This window comes from Mustela erminea, chromosome 6 (genome assembly GCF_009829155.1).
Source record: "Mustela erminea isolate mMusErm1 chromosome 6, mMusErm1.Pri, whole genome shotgun sequence".
Classification (NCBI taxonomy): domain Eukaryota; kingdom Metazoa; phylum Chordata; class Mammalia; order Carnivora; family Mustelidae; genus Mustela; species Mustela erminea.
Window position 1 is genome coordinate 105,490,981 of NC_045619.1, and position 25,835 is coordinate 105,516,815.

At 47.6% G+C, this 25,835-nt stretch overlaps 1 protein-coding gene across 8 annotated transcripts in view; it reads left to right on the plus strand.

Moving 5' to 3' along the window:
- The first annotated feature begins 4,491 nt into the window (after positions 1-4,491).
- The window catches only part of LOC116594151 (putative ATP-dependent RNA helicase DDX11-like protein 8), a 34,908-nt gene continuing 13,564 nt past the window's right edge, over positions 4,492-25,835 (plus strand). For 6 of the 8 annotated variants that reach the window (XM_032349146.1, XM_032349148.1, XM_032349151.1 and 3 more), the window contains exons 1-9: positions 4,492-4,627; positions 9,548-9,732; positions 9,978-10,125; positions 16,418-16,666; positions 17,124-17,210; positions 17,498-17,655; positions 24,433-24,478; positions 25,340-25,447; positions 25,676-25,763. In XM_032349146.1, coding sequence (XP_032205037.1) covers positions 9,982-10,125; positions 16,418-16,666; positions 17,124-17,210; positions 17,498-17,655; positions 24,433-24,478; positions 25,340-25,447; positions 25,676-25,763 — 880 coding nt within the window. In that variant the 5' untranslated portion in view covers positions 4,492-4,627; positions 9,548-9,732; positions 9,978-9,981. Of the gene's footprint in view, positions 4,628-4,700; positions 4,967-6,985; positions 7,490-9,547; positions 9,733-9,977; positions 10,126-16,417; positions 16,667-17,123; positions 17,211-17,497; positions 17,656-24,432; positions 24,479-25,339; positions 25,448-25,675; positions 25,764-25,835 lie in introns of those variants that run through there. The other 2 variants (XM_032349144.1, XM_032349145.1) reach the window with 2 other exon arrangements.

Sequence of the window (25,835 nt, forward strand, 5' to 3'; positions counted from 1 at the left end):
GGACTTGATTAAAAAATCTACTTTCTGCGTCTTCTCTGGCTTCTATCTTTGCTAGGACCAGCACGCAAGTAGGGTAAAGGCCTAAAGTATAAGGTAAAGTATACCCTCGCCTCATAGTGCAAATAATGTAGGTCCTCCTTTGGAAGAGACAGGGAGTTTATGACTTCTTTAGAGTAATTAACATCTAAGGAAGGAGCAGGTGCACTTGACCGGAATAAGTCATCCTATGTGTGTTCCAGACCATGAGCGCTAGACATCTTGACACCAAGATCCCCTGCCTCCAAGGAATAACAACTGGGCCCTCATCTTTGTTTTAACTGGTTCCTGGATGCCTGAGAGAATACTTACCCCAGACCCCAAACATAGACAAGACCCTCTCTTTTCCTTTCTGAGTCTCCCAGACACTCTGTATCTGCACTCTTTTAATATCTCCAATAAACTTGGCTTTCACCTCCTCTTGGGCTCACATTTGATTACTATCCTATGCGCAGCCAGGGGCCCTCCTGGCTGGTCCAGCAGGATCCCCCTCTGAGTCCCGGGATCTAGTCTGTTGGCAGGCATCACTTCCACATTGCTTCCGGCTTAATATTTCCAAGACATTGCTTTTTCAATTTTGTCCCTCCATTCAAAAATATTTCAGTGACTTGCAAATTGCTTACAGTATTTTATAAAGGAGACGACAGGTCCAAAATGTTGTCACTTAGGCCAAATCAGTAAACCAAGAATCAATATCTAATCTAGTTGCAGTTTGAACCCCTAAGAATTTAACCTTTAACCAGTCAACAGGGAATTTGCTGGTCAATGAGCAGGAAATTTACTGATATATCCCTTCCACTCCCTTTGAGGTTGGGGTAGGGGTCAACCTTGCCTAAATAATTCATTCCTCCCTAACAAATTCCTTTCTTCCTTTTAAATGCCTTCTTTTTCTTCAAAAACCTTACTTTTGTTTAAATCAGTGGAGCTCCTCTTGGCTTCCTAGATGGGATGAGTGAATTGTTTAAAAAAGCCAATTAGATCTTCAAATTTACTTATTTGAATTTTGTTTTGTTTTTTACAAGTATGAAGTCTAAATGTATCACCTTGCTATTTAAAGTTTTCTGACCAGACCCTGACTTACCTTCATGAGTCTTATCCTCTCCAATTCCTTCAATGGTGCTTCTTAAATCAGAGGCTTCAATTCCCTAGGAGTGTGTGTGTGTGTCTAGAGACAGAGGGAGTTTTGAAGCAATAGGGCCAAAACCTAGTGAGCATTATCTCTTAAGAGTCAAGTTTACCAGATGACAGTTACTCTAAAAAATTTTTCTTTTTTCTAAAACATGCTATAGAGTACAATATTACATCAACTTTAAAGCTAAAAGCAGGGCACCAGAGACCTTTTTGGGATTTTGGTGGGCCACATCTCAATGCCCCATTACTTTCTTAGTAACTTCGAACTACCCCCAGTCACTAGTAGTCAGAAGTACTCAAAAATAACTGACACCGGAATTGATGTGGGATACAAAGAAGGAAAATTATTAAGTTTCCTTACTACCTATGGCCCATTGACAAGTCCTTGAAACAGAAGAGTGACATTTCTCTAGGGACTCAACTGCCTCCATATTGACACTTTGCTAAGGGCAAAGACAATCCTAGCCGTCCCCCACCACCAAATCCTGTAAGCCTTCTTTAATATATAAAAATTCCTTTGGAAACTTCCTTTATATCTAACCCCCCCCCCTCCAAGATACATGTTGGCCATCATCCCCCAAGCATATGGCCCACCAATATGCAACTAAAGGGGTTCATGACTAAGGTTTTTTTTTTTTTTTAAGATTTTATTTATTTATTTGACAGATCACAAGTAGGCAGAGAGGCAGGCAGAGAAAGAGGGGGAAGCAGGCTCCCCACCAAGCAGAGAGCCCAATGTGGGGCTCGATCCCAGGACCCTGGGATCATGACCTGAGTCGAAGGCAGTTGCTTTAACCCACTGAGCCACCCAGGTGACCCCTAAGGTTTTGCTAGACAGTAATAAATGACTTTTTCCCAACAATAGCCAGCCCCCTCAAGGTCCTGGAAACCTCGCTTTCAAAATTCCTTAGAGACTTCCATTATCCCTAGTCCCGTTCCAGCTTAAAAGAATATAATGGGCCACTCCTCATGACTCCATTGAAGCTCTTTCTGCCCCCAGGTCCTGTCCCTATGCTTTAATAAAATCACCTTTTTGCACCAAAGATGTCTCAATAATTCTTTCTTGGCGTGGGCTTCGAACCCGAATGTTCTTTCCGACATCAGAATCACCTTTTATAAACTCCCACTATTATGCAGTTTTTAACTTTTATGATTTTATGCAGTTTTTAACACTCGTTCCTCTTCCTGAAAGCCTTGCCTTCAAATTTTAGCAAACTATCCCTAACATCCCTTGATCCTGCTGGGAAATCACACCAATTACCTATGTCATTCCGCAGAAGCACTTAGTATAAAATGTCTCCTTTATCATTTCTTAGGATCATTCTGTGATATTGTGGTAATAAATATGTATTTGGTATTTGTCCCCATTCCTAGCACAGAACTCCTAAGATCCTTGGAATTTACTGAGATAGATGGAGGTGTGTTATGTTAATGTAGTGATTTTTGGAAGGCCCCTAGGTAACCAAAGGATGGAGCTTGGTTGCCAGGGGAACCAACCAAGAGATTAAAAGGTTGGAACTTTAGTCCCACCCTCAGACCTCCTGGGAAGGGAGAAGGCCTGGAGATAAAAATATTCAATCACCAATGGCAATGATTTAATCAATCATGCCTGCATAATGAAACTTCAGTAAAACCCCAGAAGTAGTGGGTTCAGAGATCTTCTGTTAGTGAATGCATGCAGGTCCTGGGAGAGTGGTACTGATGAGGGAGCAGGAGGCTGGCTGAAGACAAAGCAAAAGCTGGCACCTCGCACCCCCTCTCCACCCACTCCCCTCGGTAACGTGTGTGACATTCCTCAGGCACCCCTGACTGCCATATGCGAGAAACAAATAGTTAACTTGCAGAGATCACAATCCTGTAAGACAAGAGTCTCCCTTGGTTTACAAATGTCCTAGATCTACAACAAAGAAGTTACCTTATCAATAGCACAATTTCCAGAGGCAAATAACTCAGTTCCTCAAGCCCTAAATAAAGTTAAATTTCTTTAAACCCAAATCTCAATAACAAAGACGCTTGATAGCAGAACTGTGAATAGCTTGCCAAAAGACAACATTGATCGAGCCGTGAGGCCTCCGGTTTCCCGGCACCTTGTAGGCCCTCTTTAACATATGAAAGTTCCGTTGAAACCGCCCTTCCCCTCACCTTCCCCCAACCGCCAAGTACATAACCTGCCATCTCTCACAACCCGGGGCAGCAGCTGTTCCTGCCCATGGGTCCTGTCCCCGAGCTTTAGTAAACCACCATTTTGCACCAAAGACATCTCAAGAATTCTTTCTTGGTCATCGGCTCCGGACTTCAGCCCACCGAACCTCACCTAGGTTCTAGAACTTCATCAGTACTACTAGATAAGGCATGGAAGATTCCCACATAACCTTGCCCTATGCGTCTGTTTCATCTGGGTTTTATAATAAACTGGTGACCTAGTACGCAAATGTTTCCCTGACTCTGTACAGCAAATCAATCTGACTGGGGGTAGGGTGGGGTCCTGGGAACCTCCCATCATCTATAGCCCACTGGGTCAGAGGCATAGGTAACCCAGACCTGTAATTGGTGTCTGAAGTGGGGGCAGGAGCAGTCTTGTAGGACTGAGCCCTTAACCCATAGGATCTAATGCTATCTCCAGATAGTATCACTGGACATACTTTCAGAAAGTTGATAGGGATCAGGTATAGTTTTATTTCCCAGACTAAACAAAGGAGAATCCAATTCCAGAGATGTGAAGGTGACATGTTTGTTTTCCTACCTAGAAGCTCCTGATAGCCAGTCTGGTGCTTTTCTAGATTTCCTTGTTTTCTTCCCTTCAGGGTAGTGCCTGGCACTCGGTGGAAACAATAACCTACACTCTCCTAGAGTGCTTTAATCGACACGATTTCAGGATATCCAAGACCATGCACAACCCTGTCGAGGTGACCAAGGCAGATGCCGTCCATTTTAGAGGTAAAATAACTTGAGGTTCATTTGTAAGGCCTGACAAGAGCCGGGACCAGAATACGGGTTTTTTGATTCTTGGTTACAGCACGTCGTCCTTCGGGTGTTTGATCAATACTGGCCAATTTGATCGAGTCAAGCAACTGTTGAGCTCAGTACATTTGGTGCCAGTCAGTGGAAGATCACTAAAACATGCTGCATCTGGCAGGAGGGCAAAGGGAGAAAGCCCAGAATCCTGACCCCAGCCTCTAGGGTGCTGTCATGACAACGGTTTCCGGCGCCGGGGGGGGGGGGGGGGGGGAATTCCCGCTGAATGCGCTGTGCCGGCGCCTACGTACAAAAGGCGAGTCAGCCCACCCGCCCTTCCGAGTTCCGGACTGCGCAGGCGCACTAGCGTGGGGGCGTGGCGACGCAGCACCCTCCTCCCGGGCGCCCACGCTGACGGAGGTGCGCCGCGATTTGAAATTCCGGGACCTTCTGCTCCGGCTCGTCGTCCGCCAGGCTTCAGCGAAGCAGTCCCGCCCCGAAGAAGGTGAGTGCGGTGCCGCGTGAGGATGAAGCGAAGTGAGAGGATAGACGGTAGACGCCAGTGGAAGCGCAGACACGGCGGGCGGTTGTGCGGCGGGGCAGGGCGAGCCGGGAGCGGGAAAATTCGGTTCTGGAGCCGAAGGGGTGGGACCAAAATGTGATTGGCAGGCTAGGAACCAGTGCGAGGGGAAAGGGCGGACTAATGAGGGCGGGACCTGCAGTGGCTGTGGAGCTGCGCTTGGGCTTGAGAACGCTACCGCGCGTGGGGGGTTTCAGTTTAGCCCGGCTGTGCTAAGGCACTTGTCATCAATTGCCTTATTTAGTGATCACTACAACGCTATAAGTGAGTGTTGTTACCTGTTTCTCTTTTACAGATGAGCAGACTGAGGCTTAGGGATATTAACATGAGCTGGGATCCCGGACTTGGCCCCTGGAGCCCAGCTCCCATAATGTTGAAAGCTGTGCTTTACTGCCCGTCAGGGAATCGAGGTGAAGTAGGGGGTCAGTCTAGAGGACTGGGATGAATGGATTGACCAGAATGTTGGAGGAGGTGCCCTGAATGTGGAAATAAATGTTAATATGTAGCAGGTTCTTCTTAGATATTGTAAGAGCCTCGAGAGTGGAGCTGGGAGGGGGACAGAAGGCTCCAGCAAGGTGGCCCAGGTTGTGGCCCGGGTTTGGAGCGCTGCTGTTGTGCTCTGAGTTGGCAGCAGGTGTGGAGAAGCTTTTCTTCTTCTGGGCTGTGTTGTCTCCCAGGTGTGTGAACTTAAAGTGTTTTAGGAACATAACCATACAATCGTCGCTGGCTTCAGGTTCTCTTGGGCTACCATAACAAAGTACCTTAGACTGGGGGCTTAACAGAGTTTGGTTTTCTCACGGTTGCAGAGTCTGGGAAGTCTAAGGTGCTGGCGTATTTGGTTCCTTGTGAGAGCCGTGTTCCTGACTTGCATGCAGACAGCCCGCTTCTTCCTCATCTCACATGGTGTGGAAAGAGTCCTCTTTCCCCTTCTTCTAAGGCCACCCGTCCTTATAAGGATTAGGACCCCATTCTTTTTTTTTTTTTTTTTAATTTTGTTTATTTATTTGACAGAGTGAGAGAGAGCACAAGCAGGCAGAGCAGCAGGCAGAGGGAGAGGGAGAAGCAGGCACCCCGCCAAGCAAGGAGCCTGACATGGGGCTCGATCCCAGGACCCTGGGATCATGACCCGAGCCGAAGGCAGGTGCCTAACCAACTGAGCCACCCAGGCACCCCAGGACCCCACTGTTAATGATTTTGTTTCACCTCAGTTTCCTACTAAAAGCCCTATCTTCAAATACAGTCTATACTGTGCTGCTAACTCAGAGCACAATAGCAGTCCTCCAGGACCTGGCCTACAACCTGCTCATTCTCACTTGCTGGAGCCTTCTGTCTCCCTCCCAGCTCCATCCTTGGGACTCTCACATATTTATACAGTATATACATGAATACACGTGAATTTGGGGGGACCCAATTCATTCTGTAGCAATAGTTTATACACAAATAATGAGTGATAATTGAGAACTGAAGAAAATGAGCTTTCAGAACTAACATACCTGAGATGCTTTCATGTATTTTATCTGCTTTAATAAGTATCTGGTGTATGCCTTAGCACTCTTGGGGAATTCTTGGGAGAACTTGTGCCTGGGGTCATGGTTGTCCACCACACAACCACCCTGAAGAGGTGAGAAAAAGTCCCATCAAATGTCCTTAATAGCACTCAATCTATTATTCAAGCCTTTATGCAAACGCTTCTTTAACTTGTGATTTAGCCTGTGCTGTTTCTGGAATAATGAGATCCATAATTACCACCCACAGGGAAGTGAAATAATAATTACTTTTCCTCTGTATTGTTTCATGTTGTCATTCTGATGTTTAGTAACCAAGTCTTTCTTTTTAGTCAGCTTGCCCTGGTGGGAGGAAGAGGGATGAACTGCGAATCCCAGGGGCTTGGAGGTCTGGCAGATGGGGGTTCAAGTCTTGGGTTCAAGCACTTGCTGAGTGACTGGGCAGGTCTCAACCTATCTGAGTCTCTGTGTTTTCATCTATAAAATAGAGTAATGAAAATATCACACAGGGTTGCTGTGAAGTTCTATGAAAGCAGTTTGAAACCATTAAAGAATGGGCCCTTGAACTAGATATTTTAGTTGTGGAACCTCCTCTGCCCACACCTCTGAAGAACAGAAACCTCTACTTAACAGCCACCATGTCAAGCTGGCTGTTCATTCCATCAGAATTTATTTGACTGCCTGTTAGGTGCCACAGTACCTATTCTGGTGCTGGGGGGCAGGGAAAAACCAGACCGACAGGGTTCCTCCTTTTATGCCACGTTTATTCTGGTAGGAAAGGATTATAAATAAAAGAAGTGCAGCTAGTGCTAAGAGCTATGAAGAAATTAAATAGAGGGTAATGAGAGAAAAGTGTGACTTCAAGCAGGGTGGTGTATGTGTGTTTGGATAGGGAGTGGTATTTGACCTGGATTGGGTGGCCAAATAGAGGGGGAGGCTTCTCCGAGAAGGCAGAGTCCTAAACGTCTATCATTTCCCAGACAGTGGTGGAAGGGGGTGGGAAGCAGCAAGTACGATTAGATCAAGCTGGGTACCTCACCAGTCTGTAGGCTGACCAGTGATCTAGTTTAAAAGGACAGGCAGTGCTGATGAGATTTTTCCCTTGGGATTTTAGAACTAAAAAGAGTGAAAAGAATATCCCCTTCTGAAGCTCAGAGGTAGAGGGTGCTGAAGAGGCCCTGTGCCAGTCCAAGTCTAGGGTAGGCAGAAGCTATGAGTAAGCGGAGGTGGTCAGTGAGTGGCTCCATCTGGCGTGTGCCTGAGCCGCAGAAGGGCAGTCTGGGTATTTACTTGCTAGAGAGGTTCTTGGAGCTCTTTTAGGATCTGGATTACTTGTAATTCTAGTCTGCAAGAAATCCCACTCTGCAGTGGCTTCTGTTGTAGGTTTTTGCGGGTTTTGCATAATTTCTCAATATGTGTATTTTTATTAGATCTCCCTTCTGCCTCTGCTGGTTATCTCTTTCCATATGAATGTGACTAAAAGAGACCCATATGGACTTTGGTGTGGATTCCTGGGTTTTCTCTTAACTCTGCCTTTGAGAATTACTTAGTGTCTGGAAGCACGAGTGCCTGTCAACTGTGTCCTTACAGTGTTGTACAAGTTAACCAGGGTAATAATAGTAAAAAGGCCTGTGCAGTGTTTAATGCATATTAGGTGATCAAAATTTGTTAGATACCTTCCTCTTTTCTTCCTGTTTTTTTTTTTTCTTCTTTTTTTAACTATATGCCTCCCTCTCAGTATTAAGTGGTCTTAGTTTGTAAGAGTCACCCTTGTAGTTCTTTGACCTCTGTCCTGTTAGGTGCTCCTAAGCTATAACCAGAAGAGTGTCATGGCTATTACCTTTCCCTTCATAAATGTACTGTGACACTCACTGGTCTTATTGAAGCCAGTCATGTAGTCAATTGTAGGTGGATTTCAGACCAATTAGTACTTGTACTTGGAAGAGATAGGCCTTCCAAATAGTTTGGAGTAGTGGCTTCTAAAGAGAGTGTGGGAACCAGAATGGAAGGGTCAGTCCTCCACATGGTGATGAAAGGAAGAAAGGGTTGTAGTAGCTGGCTGGCTCAGTGGGTAGAGCATGTGACTCTTGATCTCAGCGTCATGAATTCAAGCCCCATGTTGCATGGAGCCTACTTAAAATAAAGATTAAAAAAAAAAATCGAAAGGAAGAAGAGGTATGCAGAAGCTATCTTGGAGAAATTTGGTTCAGAAGAGGGGAATAAAGATCAAACATGGAGCTGAGAAGTTCTTAGACCTTGGCCTGGCAAGGAAAGAAACGCTGTGGTCTTGAGGTAGGAAAGATGACATTAGGGTTTGAAGCTGATGGCCAAGAAAAGAATTCTTGAGACATCTTTGGTGCAAAAAGTGATTTTATTAAAGCACAGGGACAGGACCTGTGGGCAGAAAGAGCTGCAGTGGGGTCATGAGGAGTGGCCCACTATATACTTTCAAGCTGGGAGGGGACTAGTGATAATGTAAGTCTCTAAGGAATTTTGGAAGCAAGGTTTCCAGGATCTTGAGAGGGCTAACTGTTGTTGGGAAAGGTCATTTATTACTGTCTAATAAAACCTTAGTCTTGAGTCCCTTTAGATGTATATCAGTGGGCCATATGCTTGGAGGATGATTGCCAACACATATCTTGGGGTGTTTAGAGATAAAAGAAGTTTCCAAAGGAATTTTTTTAAAAAAGATTTATTTATTTGTCAGAGAGAGAGAGCGCGCGCGCACACAAGCCGCAGAGTGTCAGGCAGAGGTGAAGAGAGAAGCAGGCTCCCTGCCAAGCCAGAAGCCCGATGTGGGACTCGATCCCAGGACCTTGGGATCATGACCTGAGCCGAAGGCAGCGGCTTAACCGACTGAGCCACTCAGGCGTCCCTCCAGAGGAATTTTTATATGTTGAAGTGGACTTACATGGGAGGGGCAGTGGGGTAGTCAGGCTAGGATCACCTTTTGCCCTTAGCAAAGTATGAACATTGAGGCAGTGAGTCCCTAGAGAATGTCACTCTCCCTGTTTCAGGGACTTGTCAGTGGGCTGTAGGTAGTAAGGAAATTTAGTAAGTTTTCTTTTGCCTTTGTTTTACACATCAGTCTCAGTGTTGGGGAGCTCTGGAATTCCAGCCAGGACCTAGTCCTCGTCAGCAGAGCTCTCCCAGTCTGCAACCCGACAGGAAGCGCTTATTTATTGAGGCTGGGAAGGCTTTAGGAGGCAGCTCTGATATATTCTGGAAATGGAGGTCAGGGCAAACTGAAGATTCCTTTGAGATACGGATGTATGCACGTACCTGTTCCACATAAAGAACCTTACTAGTGATCCTCTGCCTGTGTGTCATAATTTTACAGATCTTGGCAGCAGGAGTACGTGCGACAGCTTTGCCCAGCGAAGGCTATCCTGCGGACATGTGCACAACCGTGCTGCACTGGTAGTCGGGAGCAACATCCCTGACCTCCAGGGCACAGTCCTCGAGACAAGGTCTCCGCGCCTCTCCTGGAGGCATTAGGGAGTCCAAGAAGCATAGGAATCCCAGGTAAGATGGCAGAGCGGTTTCTGTTTCGGGGCTCTGCTGGGCTGTGTTCTGCATAGCCATTCTTGACAAATGTCACTCTATGGGTTGCCCGAGCTGGGTATGACTTCATGAGGACATGCACCAAGGGGAGAACATGGTCTCTGTTTACAAAAAAGCCTACAGCCTGAGGAGAGATTCCATAACTAGTACTGAGACTGCTCTTAGGAATTGCTCTAGATTTCAAGCCCTTTTCTTCCCCCCCTTAGGACCATGGCTAATAAAACCCAGGAGGTTGGTGGCATCCATTTCCCTTTTCCCTTCACACCGTATTCCATCCAGAAAGACTTCATGGCAGAGCTGTATCGGGTGTTGGAGGCTGGCAAGATTGGAATATTTGAGAGTCCGACTGGCACTGTGAGTATGAATCATCAGGAAGGTTCTGAGAGACCCTGATTATGACACCGTAGAAGCCCCCTAGCATGCTTGTTAACCTAGGCAGAAATTTTCATTGTTTGAAGTTGGGCAAAGTTGTTCCCTAGGTTTACCTTTCTGAGTAACAGTCACTTCCACTATTTAAGATTAAATGCAGCCCCAGGGTTTGGGAACAATTAGGCTGAAGACAAAGGAGAATGTGAATGCCTATAGGAACCAAGACCTATAGCCCCCAAGCTTTCCAAATTGTTCTGGGCACACAAGTGCTTTGATGTTGAGAAACGGATTCCTTGGCTTTTTCACAGGTTAAACATACTGGTTTAGTCTTCAGGAACTAGGTTACCCAGTGCTGGAGAGATCCAGTCAGAGGCCTGTGAGCTTTTCCTTCCAGGAATGGAATGACAGAGGGATTTATCCAAGGGTGGCCAGGAAGAGCATTAGAGCTATAGCGAGCAGTCCCTGCCTCTCCTTTAGAAAGTACTGTGTGATAGTGAGCGTTGATGCGAAGGTCCCCCAGCCAGGCTGCAACCTCCTGGAGGTCCTCCATGTCCCTGTCATCCCGTGGAACTTGGCAAGTTCCGTCCACAGGAGGCGCTCAGGCTTGTGCAGCAGGCCTGCTTCCCCACCAGTCCCCTGAGATGGCTTTTAGTACCAGCAGTGACTTCCTCATTAGTAGATTTGGGTGTTTTGAGTCCTTATTTGACCTCTCTGCAATAGTTAGTGTCATTGAACATATCCCTCTCCTTTGTTTAAAGTCATATGAAAAATCTAATAAAGGATAATGCATGCATGTCATTTAAAAAGTTAAATTTATCAAACTTGGTTCTTTGGACAGGTACTTCGAATTCTTTTAACTGGTTCCTAAGAAATATACTTGCATAGCATATCTGAAATTGTAAGCTTGGCTGTTTCTTGATTTATTCTAGTCATTGTGCCTTCCTCTTGTGATAGCTAAGATATAGCTCTGTAACTGTTTCCTTTCCCTCCTGTGCCCCATCCTCCTGATGTAGCTTAGAAAATTTTAGCCTCTGCTAAGTCAGGATGCTCTGATTATGGGTTTTCTTCTGGAATAATTTTTGTTTTCCCACAGTTGATAATTGCCTTTTAAAATTTGTCTAGTTTTTAATACACCTGCATTACTTTCTCACACCATCTAGGGGCTTTTCCGTATGCTAGTCCATCCTTAAAATTATAGCTTACTCAGGCTGTTCAGGTGTCATAACAAAGTACCACAGACTGGGCGCTAAGAGGACAGAAATTTATTTCGCAGTTTGGGAGGCTGGCAAGTGCAAGGTTTGGGCAGCTTCTGGCTTCTGGTGGGGACTCCTCCTTCTTGTAGGGGTCCCCCTTCCTACTGTGTCTTCACATGGGGGAGAGATCTTCGGTGTTTCTCCTCCTTTTATTGGGACATCAGTTTTATTAGATCAGGGCTCTGTCCTTAGGACCTCATTTAACTGTAATCCCCTCCCCGAAGGCCCTTTCTCCAGTACAGTCCCATGGGGGTTAGGGTTTCAACATACGAATTTGTGGGGGGACACAGTTCAGTCTGTAGTAGTTACGCCATTCTACCCTGGAGACTTTCTTCTCTATGTTCTTCTAAGATCTGCTTCACAACTATTATACTAGGAATTTCCTTTCTCTCCTTGAAAAAAAGAAAAACCAACTTTATATTGACATAAAATGAAACATGCCTCTTTTAAATCCTCAAGTCAGTAAGTATTGACAGATGTAAACCCCCATATAACCACAACCGCAGTGAAGATGGAAACGTTTTCATCAGCCCAGGGTTTGTTGTACCCTTGGCTGCTGTTCTTCCCCTCGCACATCCGCACCACAGCCAGTGATCACCTCCCGTCTCTGCAGACGCATTCTGTCTTTGTAAAGTTTCACGGGAATGCAATCCTACAGTAAGTCCTGTCTGGTGACTGGCTTCTTATACTGGCTGAGTATATATTTTGGGGATTCATCCCTGTTGTGTGTATTCTTTTCTGGGTTGGATTTTCTGTTTTCTGGATTCCATGTCTTCTTGGTTCACTTTTGTTTTGGAAGAGAACGTTCCTGAAGGGTCGCATGGAGGGGTAAGATTTTGAGACTTTGCTGGTCTGCAAATGTGTCCATGTGCCTTTTCACTTGCTCGATAGTGATTGGTTGGTTGGGTGTATAATTCTAGCGGCAGAGTGCTTTTCCCTCCCAGTTGCTCCCTCCATCCTCTGGTTTCCATTGTTGCTACTGGGAAGTCCAGTGCGGCCTGCGCCTCGGTCCTTGGTGTCCTGGTCCACCCACCCCGCCCTCCAGAGTTTCAGGATATCCTGTGTCCTTTGTATTCTGAAACGTCGTGGTGGTGGTTTGGAAGAGTGCTGTCAGTTCTTTGTGTTGGCCTCTTGATGGGCACTTCTCTTTTTCCATCCTCAGATGTTTTTACACATTCGATAAGCTTCCTGGTACTCCCGTGCTTTGAGTTTGGACCTTCTGGTTAATCCTGTTACTATGTTGTCTTCTAATTGCCTGTCTGGTTGGGCATACTGGTTTGTTTTTGTTTTGTTTTGCTTTGAATTCCGCTTCTTCAAGATTCCTTTGACTTTGTTGTCCAGTCTTTCTCTTCAGTTTATTTCTGTTATTCTCTTTAATATTTAGGACCTTGTTCTTATTCTCTGCTTCTTAAAAATAGCATCCTGTTCTAGTGTCCCTGAAATAGTAATATCTTTCTGAGGATATCAGTTAAAGTGCATTTTTGAGTTTTTTCCACCCTGTATCCCCTCACCGTCCGTCCTCCTCCTTCCTCCAGTTTGGGGTCTGTGCTTTGTGGAGAGGCTTTCCTCAAACGTCTGGTGACCCTTGGCTGTCTCCTCTTGGTGTTCAAGAAAAAGCCGCCCCAGGGCTGGCTGACAGGCTGGCTGTGGGCTGATGGGCTAGCCTCTGTTGGGGCATCTGGTGATTAGCGTCTGTGTGATGTCGCTCAAGCCATCCAGTCTTTCTGGAGTAGGCTCCTTTAAACCCTTGCCTTCTGGTCCCAGCCTGATGGCCAGTATTCTTGAGGGTGTCTTGGGGAAGTGGCTTTAGGTGCATGGTCTTTCACTGTGTGTCCCGATTTGGTTCTGGCCCTCTTCCCACCCTTCACGCAACCCACCATCTCCAGAGCCCTCCTGGCTCAGCCCCTCCAGAGGGTACACGTCCTGTCTCCTGCAGGGTGGGGACGTCCCTGGCAGTTTCGGGGCTTCTGAGCACGACTATCAGGGAATCTCCGCAGGCACTCAGGCTTAGCATCCTTTACTCCTCTCAGTTCCGGTTGTCTGCTTTCCATCTCTCCTAAAACCCGTTACTTTCCCTTCTTCCGCTTTCTTTGTTTTGGTGGGTTTTAAGCCTCTTTTATTCCTTTGGTGTACTTTTAGCATGTTTCAGAAAAGAACACAGAAGAGCATGTGTTCATTCTGTCCTGTCTAACCTGAAGGCTCAGCTCCCCATCTCAGCGCTCTGCCAGTTCCATGTAACCTGTTCCTCTGCTCAGCCCTTTCTTGTAGATGTTCTTGGTTCCAGGGCCTCCTGTCCTTGTGACTTCAGTTACTGTCCCATTCTGACACTGTCTAAATCACGCCTGTAGTAAGCTCTTCTCCCCATCATTGGCGCCCCACTGCCCACCGGCGTGCCATACCGTTAACACGCAGTGCCTCACCTCTGCCTCGGTGGCTGAGCTCCCTGCTTAGCTCTAGATGCTGCTGCTTCCCTTGTCCGTGTCCCCTTTATAGCTTTTCATCAGGCCCCCACATTGTACTGACCTCTCCACCGGGATGGAGCCCATGCTTCACAGGGAAATGTGACGCCCCATGGCCATGGTTCGTGTGTTAAGTTTGTGCCTGTGGGCATTTTCTAGAGAACTCTGTTTCCCAGCATCAAGCCCAGTGCTTGCTACAGTGTGGGTGTTTAGAATGCAAGAATGTACTTGGCGGAAACTTAGAACTGTGATATCTTGGATGGTACCCCATGAAATAACATTGTTCAAAGCTAGGTATGTTGTGGGTACTTTATTAAATTTATTTCCTAACATGAGCATTTGGTCATGTATCCTTTTAGCATTTTCCAATTTAAATTTTTGTTGTCTTACTAGAGGATATAGAATTGCAGGCCTCAGTTCTCCTTTCTCTTTGTGATAGAGTGTGCCCGCGGTGGTTGTGGGAAGGTAACTCTGACATTCCCTTAAGGAAGGTCCTCAGCTCCCTTTTTAGGGGAGGGTGCTGGCTCTCTGACCAGCTGTCTGACCCTGGCCACTGTTACGTAGGTGGCTCTCATGACCCTAGCTTGCTGATGGCTAAAGCCAGTGGCTCTCCATTTTACTGGCAATACAGAATGGCTGCTCTCCAGCTGCTGCTGGGGAGAGCTGTTTAGAAGGCTTTGCCATTCTGTATTCATCAAAAGCTGAGAGAAATGGTATATATGGGCTTTTCCAAAGATACGTCATCCATTCATTCTTCAGAAGTGCTGTTCTATCATAGGGCCTTTTAAGAATTTCATGAAATAGGGAACGCTTGGGTGGCTCAGTCGGTTAAGTGCCTGCCTTTGGCTCAGGTTATGATCCTGGGGTCCTGGGATCGAGTCCTGCATCGGGCTGCCTGCTCAGCGGGGAGCCTGCTTCTCCCTCTCCTGCTCCCCCTGCCTGTGTGCGTTCTCTCTCTCTCTCTCTCTGACAAATAAATAAAATCTTCATGGGATTTTATTTCAAGTTCCCTTCAAGGGAACTTCATGAAATGGGTTCTTATTCAAGGTCACAGTAATTTATTACTTAACAAAAGCCAAAAAAAAAAAAAAAGCTAGCTTCTATTACTCTCTTATGTACCAGGTGTTGTTCTAGTCCTGGTGTAGGTATTAGCTGTTAGGAGTATGAACGTAATGCTTACGGCAATTCTGAGGAAGGTACTAATCTCTCTCTCTCTCTCTCTCTCTCTCTCTCTCTCTCTCTCTGTCACATACACACACATACACATCACCTCCTTTTTTATCTTATTTAACTGTTCCCATTTTTGCCTCTGTGGAGCACACAAGCCTAGGGAGGTTAGCCTCAGGTCACAGAGCTGGTGAGTGGAAGAGCCAGTGTTCAGCCAAGCAGCCTGAAGGCTGAAGCTGCTACTGTGCTCCACTCTGTCCCCAACCCTACACACTGTGCATTTTACCTACGGTTCGTTCAAGCCCATATTAGGTTCAGGACCCCTCTGGATGCTCTGAGACCCCCTTGGGTTAAGCAGGCTCGGATAGTTGACTGCCTGACCAGAGCGTGTTGGCTCCTGCAGAGGCTCGCCCGAACTGAACTGCCCTTTGGACCCCAGAAGCAGCAGCTTTAGGGAAGGAGCCCATGCGGCAGCCTCCCGCAAGTTAGTGCTCCCACTGCCCTGACAGAACTCCGCAGGCTGGGGGCTTAACCCACAGAAGCATACTCTCCCACAGCTCCAGAGGCCAGAAGTGCAGATGAGGGAGTCAGCAGGGAGGGCTTTAAGAGCAGACTGTTCCCGCCCTCTCCTCAGTATGTCAGCCTTCCCTGTGTCTCACCTTGTTGCCTGCCCTCTGGGCTTCTCGCCCTCTGGGCTTGCCGTGGTGGCCCAATTTCTCCATTGTGTTAAGGACACCAGTCTTAGTGGATCAGGGCCCTCCTCTTTCTTAACTACTTGCATGTGTGGTAACCCTTTTTCCAAATAAAGTCACGTTCTGAGACATACAGTTAAGACTTAACATATGAATTTGTGGGGGACACAATTTAACCCACAGGGAGGACCCATAGGGAATATTCTAGTCTTCAAATTAAGAATTGTGTTCTCCAGAGCAATTAGTTTGCTTTAAAAATTTTTTGAAGACTGGATCTCATGGGACTGATCCTGTTCTGTCTGCACATGGCTGTATTAAAGCATAGAGCCAAATGTGGCTTCCTGTTGCGAGTATATAGGATTTCAAGCTATGTGTTTTTGGCCTTAATTCTTTTTTGGGACTTTATCTAATTCCTCAGCTTCTAATTATGTTAACTTGCAGTACTTATATGTAACCTGATAAGCCACATTAAATTATCTTAGGAATAGTGAGCTATATAATTAAGCCAGGAACTTTATTTTTATTTTTTTTTCTTTTCTGGCTGTCCTTTTGCTAAATCCCTTCCTGTCCTTTCTCAGGTTGGTCTTAGAGTGCTTTCTAATATTTAAAGTTAGACCTTCCTTGAAGGCTTTACTGAAATGAGAAATGTTATTTGGAAAACTTTGGTTTTTGTTCTTATTTTTGAAGACTTTTTTTCTTCTTGTAGGGAAAATCTTTAAGTCTTATTTGTGGGGCTCTTTCCTGGCTCCGTGACTTTGAGCAGAGAAAACATCAGGAAGAGGCACGTCTCCTTGAAACTGGAACTGTCCCCTTGAGTGATGGGAAGGAGCAGCCCCTGACTCTCTCATCCTCCTGCAAAGAGACCCCAGACACCCCGAGGCCTGCAGGAGAGCCTGACTGGGTGACTCAGTTTGTGCAGAAGAAAGAAGAAAGGGACCTGGTGGACCGTCTGAAGGTGAGCTGTGGGGTGACAGGAGCTGGGAGCCATCCAGGAAACAGGGCTTGGCTGGTGATTTGGGGTTGATTCTGGGAGTTAGCATGTCCTTTGCCTTTGCAGTGCCTCCTTGAGTCAGTGGTGCTGCACCTGTGCTGTCTTTTCAAAGCTGATGTCAACAGGCCTTTTCTAGATGGGGTGGACGGTTCCCTTCATTACCCAACCAGGGAAGGAGCCTCACTGTTGCCCTTGGCAACGCGGTTCTGCGGCTGCAGACTCCTTTAAGGGAATGAATTTGATTGAGAGGATGTGGCTTTGGGACGAAATGTGTGGACCTCCCATACTGAGGGTCAGGGATGCTGCTGCCCCCCTGGAGTGTTGCCCACGGAAGGGAGAACCGCTCTGCCCCGGACTCTTTAAGAAGGGCATGGTTGGGGACTTCGGCAGGGGTTTTCTTTCTGGCTGTTTCACCCTCTAGGAGGAACATGTCAGGAGGAAGAAGCGAGAGGAGCGCCTGCGGCAGATTCGGCACAATGCGCAGCTCAAGTATGCAGCCAAGCGCGTGGTAAGCGACCTCTGCAGGGGTGGCGGGGACAGTGCGTGGGCGCTGTTGCTCCCCTGGGTGAGTGCCCAGGGCCGACCCCCCACCCCCCAAGCTGAGTTCTCATCCCCCAGTAGCTGCAGCTTGAGCTGAGGTGTTGATACCTTAGACACCGGGAGAAGAGCGAGGCCTGTGGTAGTGATGTGTGTGTCATCCTCAGTGGTAGCTGCTCAGAGGCCGCTCGGTCCGGGGGGCGGGGGTCCAGTCCTGAGATTTGTTTCTCTTTCCTGCTTGGCGATGCTCCTCGGCAGAGACAAGAGGAAGAAGAGATGGAGCGTCTCCTCTGCCTCAGCAGGGAGATGCTAGCGGCGGGAGCAGAGGCCGAGCCTCAGGAGCCACTGGTGTCTGGGGAGGAGGAGCTGGTCCTCGCCGAGTATGAGAGTGATGAGGAGAAGGGAGCAGCTCGTGGGTGAGACGACGCTTCTCCTTCACCCACTGCCCCTGCCTGGGTTGCCATGGGGGCTCCCACGGGGGCGGCTCCTGTGCCCAAAGAGAGGCAGGTTGTTTTGCCCCTCACAAGGTGTTCGAAGGGATGGCGTGCCAGCCCCCTGCCCCAGCTCTCAGCCGGGCTCCTCTGGAGCACTCAGAAGGCTGGAGACGGTGCCCTTGCATCTGCTGGCGCTGGCTCTGTGAGTCTGAGCTCCGTTGCCCTCACCAGGTTTGCGTCTCCCTGTCACACCCAGCGGGGGCTGTGCCCTAGCCGAAGCCACAGGGCTGGGGACAGAGCAGCTGGGCCTTGGAACCAGCTGGGCGGGCTCTAATCGTGTGCTCCTTGCTCCCAGACGACACCGTGGGAGCTTTAGGATGTAAACCATCAACGTATCCTTAGCCTAAGCTGTTGTCTCCACCGTCCGGTTTCTGTCTGGGTTTCTGATTTATGAGCAGTAAGCTGCTGGGTGGAGTAGAAGACCCTGAAGATGACAGCTGCCCCTTGTCGGGGCCTCCGCTTTCATTCACACTTCAGTTGCACAGATGCCCTTTGAGGGCCAGCTCTAGGTGCAGCATGGTCCCTGATGCCAAGTCTGCCGGATGTGCCCCCTACCCTGGGCAAGCTTGCATGTGGTTGGAGCTGGGGGTGGGTGGGACAAACACACAGATGGTAACTGCGCAGAACGAGCGCATTTGCCCAGGAGGAAAATAAAACCGGGGGCAGTAGGTGGAGTGTGGGGTTGCTCCTCTGGGTGAAGCCAGGAGAGGCCTCCGAGGAGGTGAGGAAGGGTGAGAAGGAGCCGTGGGAAGACCTGGAGGACAGGGCTAGTCAGAGGTCTGCTGGTGCCCTGGTCTGGAAAGGGGAGCAGGTTTGGTGGGTTGAGGGACACACAGAAGGTCCAGGGGCTAAAAGCAAATGAGGTAGAGTAGAGGCAGCTGTCAGTTTGTGTGGGCCTCGGAGTTCCACCGAGGACGCTGGATGTCTTTCTCCGTGTTGCGGGGCTGTGGGCCATTACAAGTGGGGGAGCGACCTGATAGGGTTTGGGCGTTAGGAAGGGCGTTGAGGTCATTTTGACATCATTTTGACATCATGCCCCAAGGCATGAGTGCCCCTAGAGATCATTCCTCTTGGGCTCCCAGCTTGGAAGGGAGGTTTCCTGCTTCTCTAAAGGTGACACCAGGTCCCATGAGTCCCACGTTGTCATTGACGCTGTGGTGACCGAGTCAGTGTAGAGTGTAACTCCAGCGTCTGAAACCTGCTATTGACGGGTGATGGAGAAAACCTTCACAGCTGGGCTGCAGTGCACCATCTGACTTGACCCGGGGATGCTCCTCGTCCCGGCTGCCCTGACTTCCTTCTTTCCCCCTCAGCTTTATTGAGCTACAGTCAGGATAGAACACTGTGTGAGTTGAAGTTGTGTACCATGAGAGTTTGATAGGTGTCTGTATTGCAAAGGGACCACTGTGATGAGGTCACTTAATTCATTACCTCACATACGTAGTATTTCTTTAAAAATGTGCTGTTTTGGCACCTCTCAAATAATACGGTGTTGTTAACATGGTCACTTATTAATTAATAAAGCTTACTAATTAAAATAATTTTATTACTTATTAATCACTTATTAATGATCATACCCTTTGGCTACCTTCACCCACTCCTGAGCCCCTACCAATCTACTTTCTACTTCTAGGATGGGTGTGTTGTTTTTTTTTTATTCCGCACATGAGATGACCCAGAATTTGTCCTTCTCGGACTTACGTCACTTAACCACAATGCCCTCAGGGTTCATCTGGATTGTCACAGCTGGCAGAATTGCCCGCCTTTTTATGGCTGTTTTACTGTGTGTGCGACGTGTTCTTCATGCATTCTTCGGTCCGAGTATGCTTCGGTGGTTTTCATTAGTTGCTGCTGTGAACAGGGAGGTGCAGGGATCTTGAGATACGGATTTTGTTTCCTTCGGGTATATACCTGGAAGTGAACTTGCCTAATCATATGCTACTTAATATTTTTAATTTGGGGGGAACATCCATGCTGTTTTCCAGAGTGGCAATTTACGTTCCTGACCACAGGACACAGGGTTCCCTTTTTTCCATGTTCTTGGCAACACTTACCTTTTCTTCTTTTCTTTTTTAAAGATTTTATTTATTTGAGAGTACACACATGGGCTTTTGTGCACCTGTGTGCCCCAGCATGGTGTGGGGAAGGGAGAAGCAGGCTCCCTGTGCCTGCTGAACAGGGAGCCCAGCATGGGGCTCCATCCCAGGATCCTGAGATCGCAACCTGAGTGGAAGGACCTGAGGGGAAGGTAGAGCTGCTTAGCTGACTGAGCCACCCAGGCACCCTTGCTAACACTTAATCTTTTTGATCATAGCCATTCTAACAGGTGTGAAGTAATAGCTCATTGTGGTTGTTTTTTTTAATAAAGATTTTATTTATTTGACAGCACAAGTAGGCAGAGCGAGAGGGGGAAGCAGGCTTCCTGCTGAGCAGGGAGCCCGATGCAGAACTCCAACCCAGGACCGGGAGATCGTGACCTAAGCTGAAAGCAGAGGCTTAACCCACTGAGCCACCTAGGCACCCCACTCATTGTGGTTTTGATTTGCATTTCCTTGGGGGATCAGCATCTTTTCACGGACCGGTTGACCATTTGTAGGACTTGGAAAAAATGTCTGTTCCGTTCCTCTGCTTGTTCTTCGTCAGATCATTTCTTTTTTGCTGTTGAGTTTTAGGAGTTCCTTATATATTTTGGTTATAAGCCCCTTATCATCAGATAGGTGGTTTGCAGATATTTTCTCCCATTTTTTGGTTCCTGTTCTATTTTGTTGATTGTTTCTTTTGCCGTAGCAAAAGCTTTTTATTTTGACATAGTCCCACTTGTTTATTCTTGCTTTGTTTATACTTTTGATGTCATAGCGAAAGAAATCACTGTGAAGACCAATGTCATAAAGCTTTTTTCTGTGTGTTTTCTTCTAGGAGTTTTAGGCCTCACATTTAAGTCTTTAATCCCTTTTGAGTTTTAAGTGGTGTAGGATAGGGATTGCGTTTCATTCTTTTGCATGTGACTCTTCCGTTTCTTCAGCACATACTGAAGAGAAGGTCTTTTCCTCATTGAGTATTCTTGGCTCCCTTGTCAAATACTACTTTACTGTATATGCATGGGTTTATTTCTGGGTTCTGTTCCACGAGTCTTATGTGTTTGTTTTTATGCCAGTACCTTCCTGCCTTGATTATTCTACTGTTTGGTTTTTTGTTTTTTTTTTTTTTTTTTTTTTTGGTTTTATTTATTTATTTGACAGAGAGAGGTCACAAGTGGGCAGAGAGGCAGGCAGAGAGAGAGGAAGGGAAGCAGGCCCCCTGCTGAGCAGAGAGCCTGATGTGGGACTCGATCCCAGGACCCTGAGATCATGACCTGAGCGGCCTAACCCACTGAGCTACCCAGACGTCCCTATTCTACTGTTTTTGTGCCAGTGCTGTACTCTTGATAATCATACTGTTGAAAATCAGAACATGTGATGCTTCCAGCTTTGTTGTTTTTTCTCAAGATTGCTTTGGCTATTTGGGGTCTTTTGTGGTTGCATATGATTTTTAGGATCTTTGTTTTCCTATGTTTGTTAAAAATATTGTTGGACTCTTGATATAGGATGGCGCTGAATCTATAAATGGATTTCAGTAGTGTGGACATTTCAGCAGCATGAATTCTTCTGACCTGCAAACATGGGACAGTCTGTCGTTCGTGTCTTCTTCAGGTTCTTTCACTGAAGTCTTGTAGCTGTGAGTGTGTAAGTGTTTACCTCCTGAGTATTTTATTGTCTTTGATGCCATCGTAAACTGGACTGTTTTCTTTATTTCTGTCTCAGATAGTTTATTGTTAGCGTGCAGAAATGAAATTGATTTTTGTGTGTTGATTTTGTACCTTGCAACTTCACTGAATTTGCAAATTAGTTCTAACAGTTTTTTGGCGCTATCTTCAGGCTTTTCCTGTGTATGATCATGTCGTTTGCTAACAGGTAGTTTTACTTCTTCCTTCCCAGTTTGGATGCTTTTTCTTCCTTTTTCTTGACTGATGGATCTGGCTAGGACTTCCACTGTATTGCAGAGAAGAGGTAAAAGTAAGCACCTTCGTCTTAGTCTTGTCTAGTGGGAAAGCTTTCACTGCTGAGTAGTGTTAGCTGTGGGCTTGTCACAGATAGCCTTTGTCGAGGGACGTTCCTTCTGTATCTCATACAGCAAAGTTTTTATCATGACTGGGTGTTGGATTTTGTCGTTTGTTTTTTCTGTGTTACTGAGATGATCATGTGACTTTTGTCTATCATTCTGTTGACTGATGTGTCACATTTACTGATTTTGCATATGTTGAGCCATTCTTGTCTTTCAGGCAGGAGCTCCGCTTGATCATGGGGCATGATCGTTTTTGTGTGCTATTTAACTCAGTTTGCTAACATTTTGTTGGGAGTGTTTGCCTCTGTCTTTATCGGAGATATAGTGGCTTGTATATCTTATGTAGTGTCATTATCTGGCTTTGGTGTTGGGGTAATACTGGCCTCATAAAATGAGTTTGGGAGTGTTCCTTCTCTTCTGTGTTTTGGAAGAGTTGGAGAAGGGTTAGCATCATTTCTTTAAATATTGAAATCATCATCAGTCTGGCCAGTTAAATTATCTGGCCCTGCGCTTTTCTTTGTTGGTGCTAGAGGCCTGCCCTTACGCACAGATTTCAGGACTTGGATTAGAACCAAAACTTCTGACCCTGCCCAGGCCTAGATGGTCAGACCTCTTTAGGCATTTCACCTCGGGGAGGTAGGAAGTGCTCTGCAAACCCTTTGCCACCTGCCTCCGAGATTACTTGCTTGCTCCTGGACTTCTCCTCGAGAGCCGCCCCCCGGGACAAGAGAAAGGACTTGAGTGGAGTTTGTGAATATTAGAGTAACAAAGTGCAACTACCCAGGGCTTTGGCCTGAGCCATTAATCCTGCAGATTAACTCCTGCAGCTTCCATGCCTTGCTATTTGGAGAGGGAGGAGGACGCTCTCTGAGAACACAACCAGTTTTTTGTTTTGTTTGGTTTGGTTTAAGATTTTTATTTTTATTTTATTATTTTTTTATTTATTTATTATTTATTTTATTTTATTTTATTGAGGCACCTGGGTGGCTCAGTCAGCAGACGCCTTTGGCTCAGGTCATGATCCCAGGGTCCTGGGTTGGAGTTCTGGTCGGGCTCCCTGCTCAGCAGGAAGCCTGCTTCTCCCTCTCCCACTCCCCCTGCTTGTGTTCCCTCTCTCGCTGTGTTTCCCTCTGTCAAATAAATAAAATCTTAAAAAAAAAAAAAAAAAGATATTATTTATTTATTTGACAGAGTGAGTGAGAGTGAGAGTGAGAGCACAGACGGGGCACTGCAGAGGGATAGGGAAAAGCAGACTCCCCACTGAGCAGGGAGCCTGAGGTGGGGCTCAGTTCCAAGACCCTGGAATCATGACCCAAGCCGAAGGCAGACATTTAACTGACTGAGCCACCCAGGTGCCCCAGCCAGTTCTGAACATAAAATTTCTGCTCTTCCTTTCTTCACACATCCTGCTTATCTAGATCCTGTTGAGTTTGCTTACCTTGTGCTACATGATTTAAATCAAAGCCTGTCAGACAAAGGGTTCTGAACAATTATTTATTGACTGGAAAGGCAACCCTATAAATCTCCTTTTCTAATTGCCCATGGGAATTAGCATTTCTGCTTAAGAAAAAAAAAAATTCCCAGGTGAACAAAAAGAATCCCAGTGATGGCTCTGTAGGGGGATTGTGTCTGTAAAAGATTTTGTTTGGTGGAGAGCCTAGACTAATAATGTCAGCTAACCATTCCGCCTCGTAATGCAGACTTGACCTCCCTCCCAGTCCCTCAGTGCATGTGGGCTCTTCCTTCATTGCCGGGAGGGGTGAGGTGCCAAGGAGGGAAGAGGTTTGTCTGGTTCTGGGCAATAGCATCTTTTTTCAGTCAGTTGTGGCTTCCCTCAGGAAATGTGCTTGGAGTTCCTGCCGTGTGCCAAGGCCAGGGTGAGTCCCCTGGCCCTCTCAGAAGCAAGATACCCCAGAGTCTTGCCTGCAGACATGAGTCTAGAGAGGCGGACAGACTCAGAATAAGTGCCTTGGAAGGAGATGAGTTGCAAAGAACAGGTGCAGGGGGCCACAGCAGTGTGGCGAGGGAGGGGCTGGCCGAACCTCTCGGGGAGGTGGAGGAAGGCAGCCGTGTTTATGTGGGCATCTCAAGGTTGACACAGTTGGCTAGGTAAAAGAGGAAGTGAGGGGCGAGCGCCTACCAGGCAGAGAGAACAGCGTGTCCGAGGCTGCGAGGGGTTGAAGTGCACAGTTCTGTGGGGACTGAGAGAACTCCAGTTCGCTGGAGGCGTACACAGTAAGGACCGAGTAGCCTTTGATGACGGACAGAGTCGGACAGCGAATGGAGGTTTTAGGAATACTGTGCCCCTTTCTCCTTTCCCTCGTGAGTGCCGGGGGGAGGATTGGGCTGGTATTAGCTCGGTGCATCTCTCTGACCCAGTGGGCAGTCAAGCAGGCACTTGCTTTGGTGGAACTTTGTTGCTGGGATGTGTCTTGTCTGTCTCTGGCTCAGAGCTCAGCCTCAGCTCTGCTGGCCTCCGACGAAAGGGACGGAATCTGGCTTAGGTCCAGGGCTCGTTGTGGGCATGCAGTAGGTGCTCACTCAAGTGTGTCTTCAGGTGACCTGAGTTCTCTGAGTTTCTGTGTTCTTTTCTCTCAGAGTGGACGAGGATGAGGATGACCCAGAGGAAGAACATGTAACTAAGGTAAGACATTGTGTCGTGGGTATTCTGGGCTTGGTCCTGAGTCCAGGGCTCTGTGTCTGCTCTTGGCTGCTTCTCGCTCTGTCATCAACAAAGAGCCTCCAGTCTCCTGACTCTGGGTCTCCCCAGATCCAGACCTCGGTGTTGGGGTGCTCACTTGGCAGGCCCATGGACCGGTGGTGTCTGTCTGGAGGTGTTAGGGGGTGAGGGCAGGCCTGAGCAAGAGCGCCCTGCCCTTTGGCTCCCTCTTCTCTTGTCTGTGTTTCCGTTGGCATGGAGCGCTGGGAGGTATGTAGGGTTCAGACATCTGTTATGATTAAAAACATTTGGTTTCATTTGTGTAAGACTTTGGTTTTCTCTGTTAAAAGTAGATATTTTCTCCCTGTTTCTCTTCTCTTCTCGCTGTTAGGCTTGGAGGAGCATAGAGCACAGCTCAGCTCCCCTTGTCCTACTGCGAGCCTGGCCCCCCAGCCTTTAGGGAGGAGTGTGTGGACAGCCCACCCCCGACACGCTCACCAGAATCTGTTCTTTCCCAGTGGGGAACCACAGCTCAGGGAGGCAGCCTGTCCTGAGATGACCAAGCCCTGTGAAGTGGCCGGATTCATGGCTGAGCAGGACTGATGGGAGGAGCTCCATGTTGTGGGTGTTCTTGTAAACTTCTGGAGCTGAGTGGGGGAGGCGGGGACTGCCTGGGCCCCGCGTTAGCGAGATCTGCTGTGGGACAGAGTCCCGTTGCTTTAGGTTTGTGTGTGTGTGGCCACTGTCCCCAGTCCCTCAGCCTACTGGGCCATGCATTCCTTGATGTGCAGAGAATGGAGATCTTGTAGTCTGGTTTCTGAAATCCCCTGCTCCTCCACGGAGCAGATTTACTACTGCAGTCGGACACACTCCCAGCTGGCTCAGTTTGTGCACGAGGTACGGAGGAGCCCCTTTGGCAAGGACACCCGGCTCGTCACCCTCGGCTCTCGGCAGGTACGTGCAGTCTTTGCGTCTTGACCTGGGTGCCATCCCGCTCCCTTTCCTGGGCCTTCATCTTCCTCTTCCAGGCATGGAAGGATGGTGCGCCCAGGCCCAGGGCTTGCCGTGCAGTGGGAGGATCGGCCTCTTCTGGTTCCTGGCAGGGTGCTGGACAGGCCCCAGAGGGTTGCTGTATATCGTGTCGTGACTGCTGTGGCTCTCTCTTTGCCCTCTGTCTTCTAGAATCTTTGTATAAATGATGATGTGAAGACCCTGGGTTCTGCGCAGCTCATCAATGACCGCTGCATGGAGATGCAGAGAAGCAAACACGGTAGCCCCCATCACTAGAGCCGTGCACGGACCCTGGGGTGGTCGTGTAGCCTGGGGCAGTACTGAGAAGTGG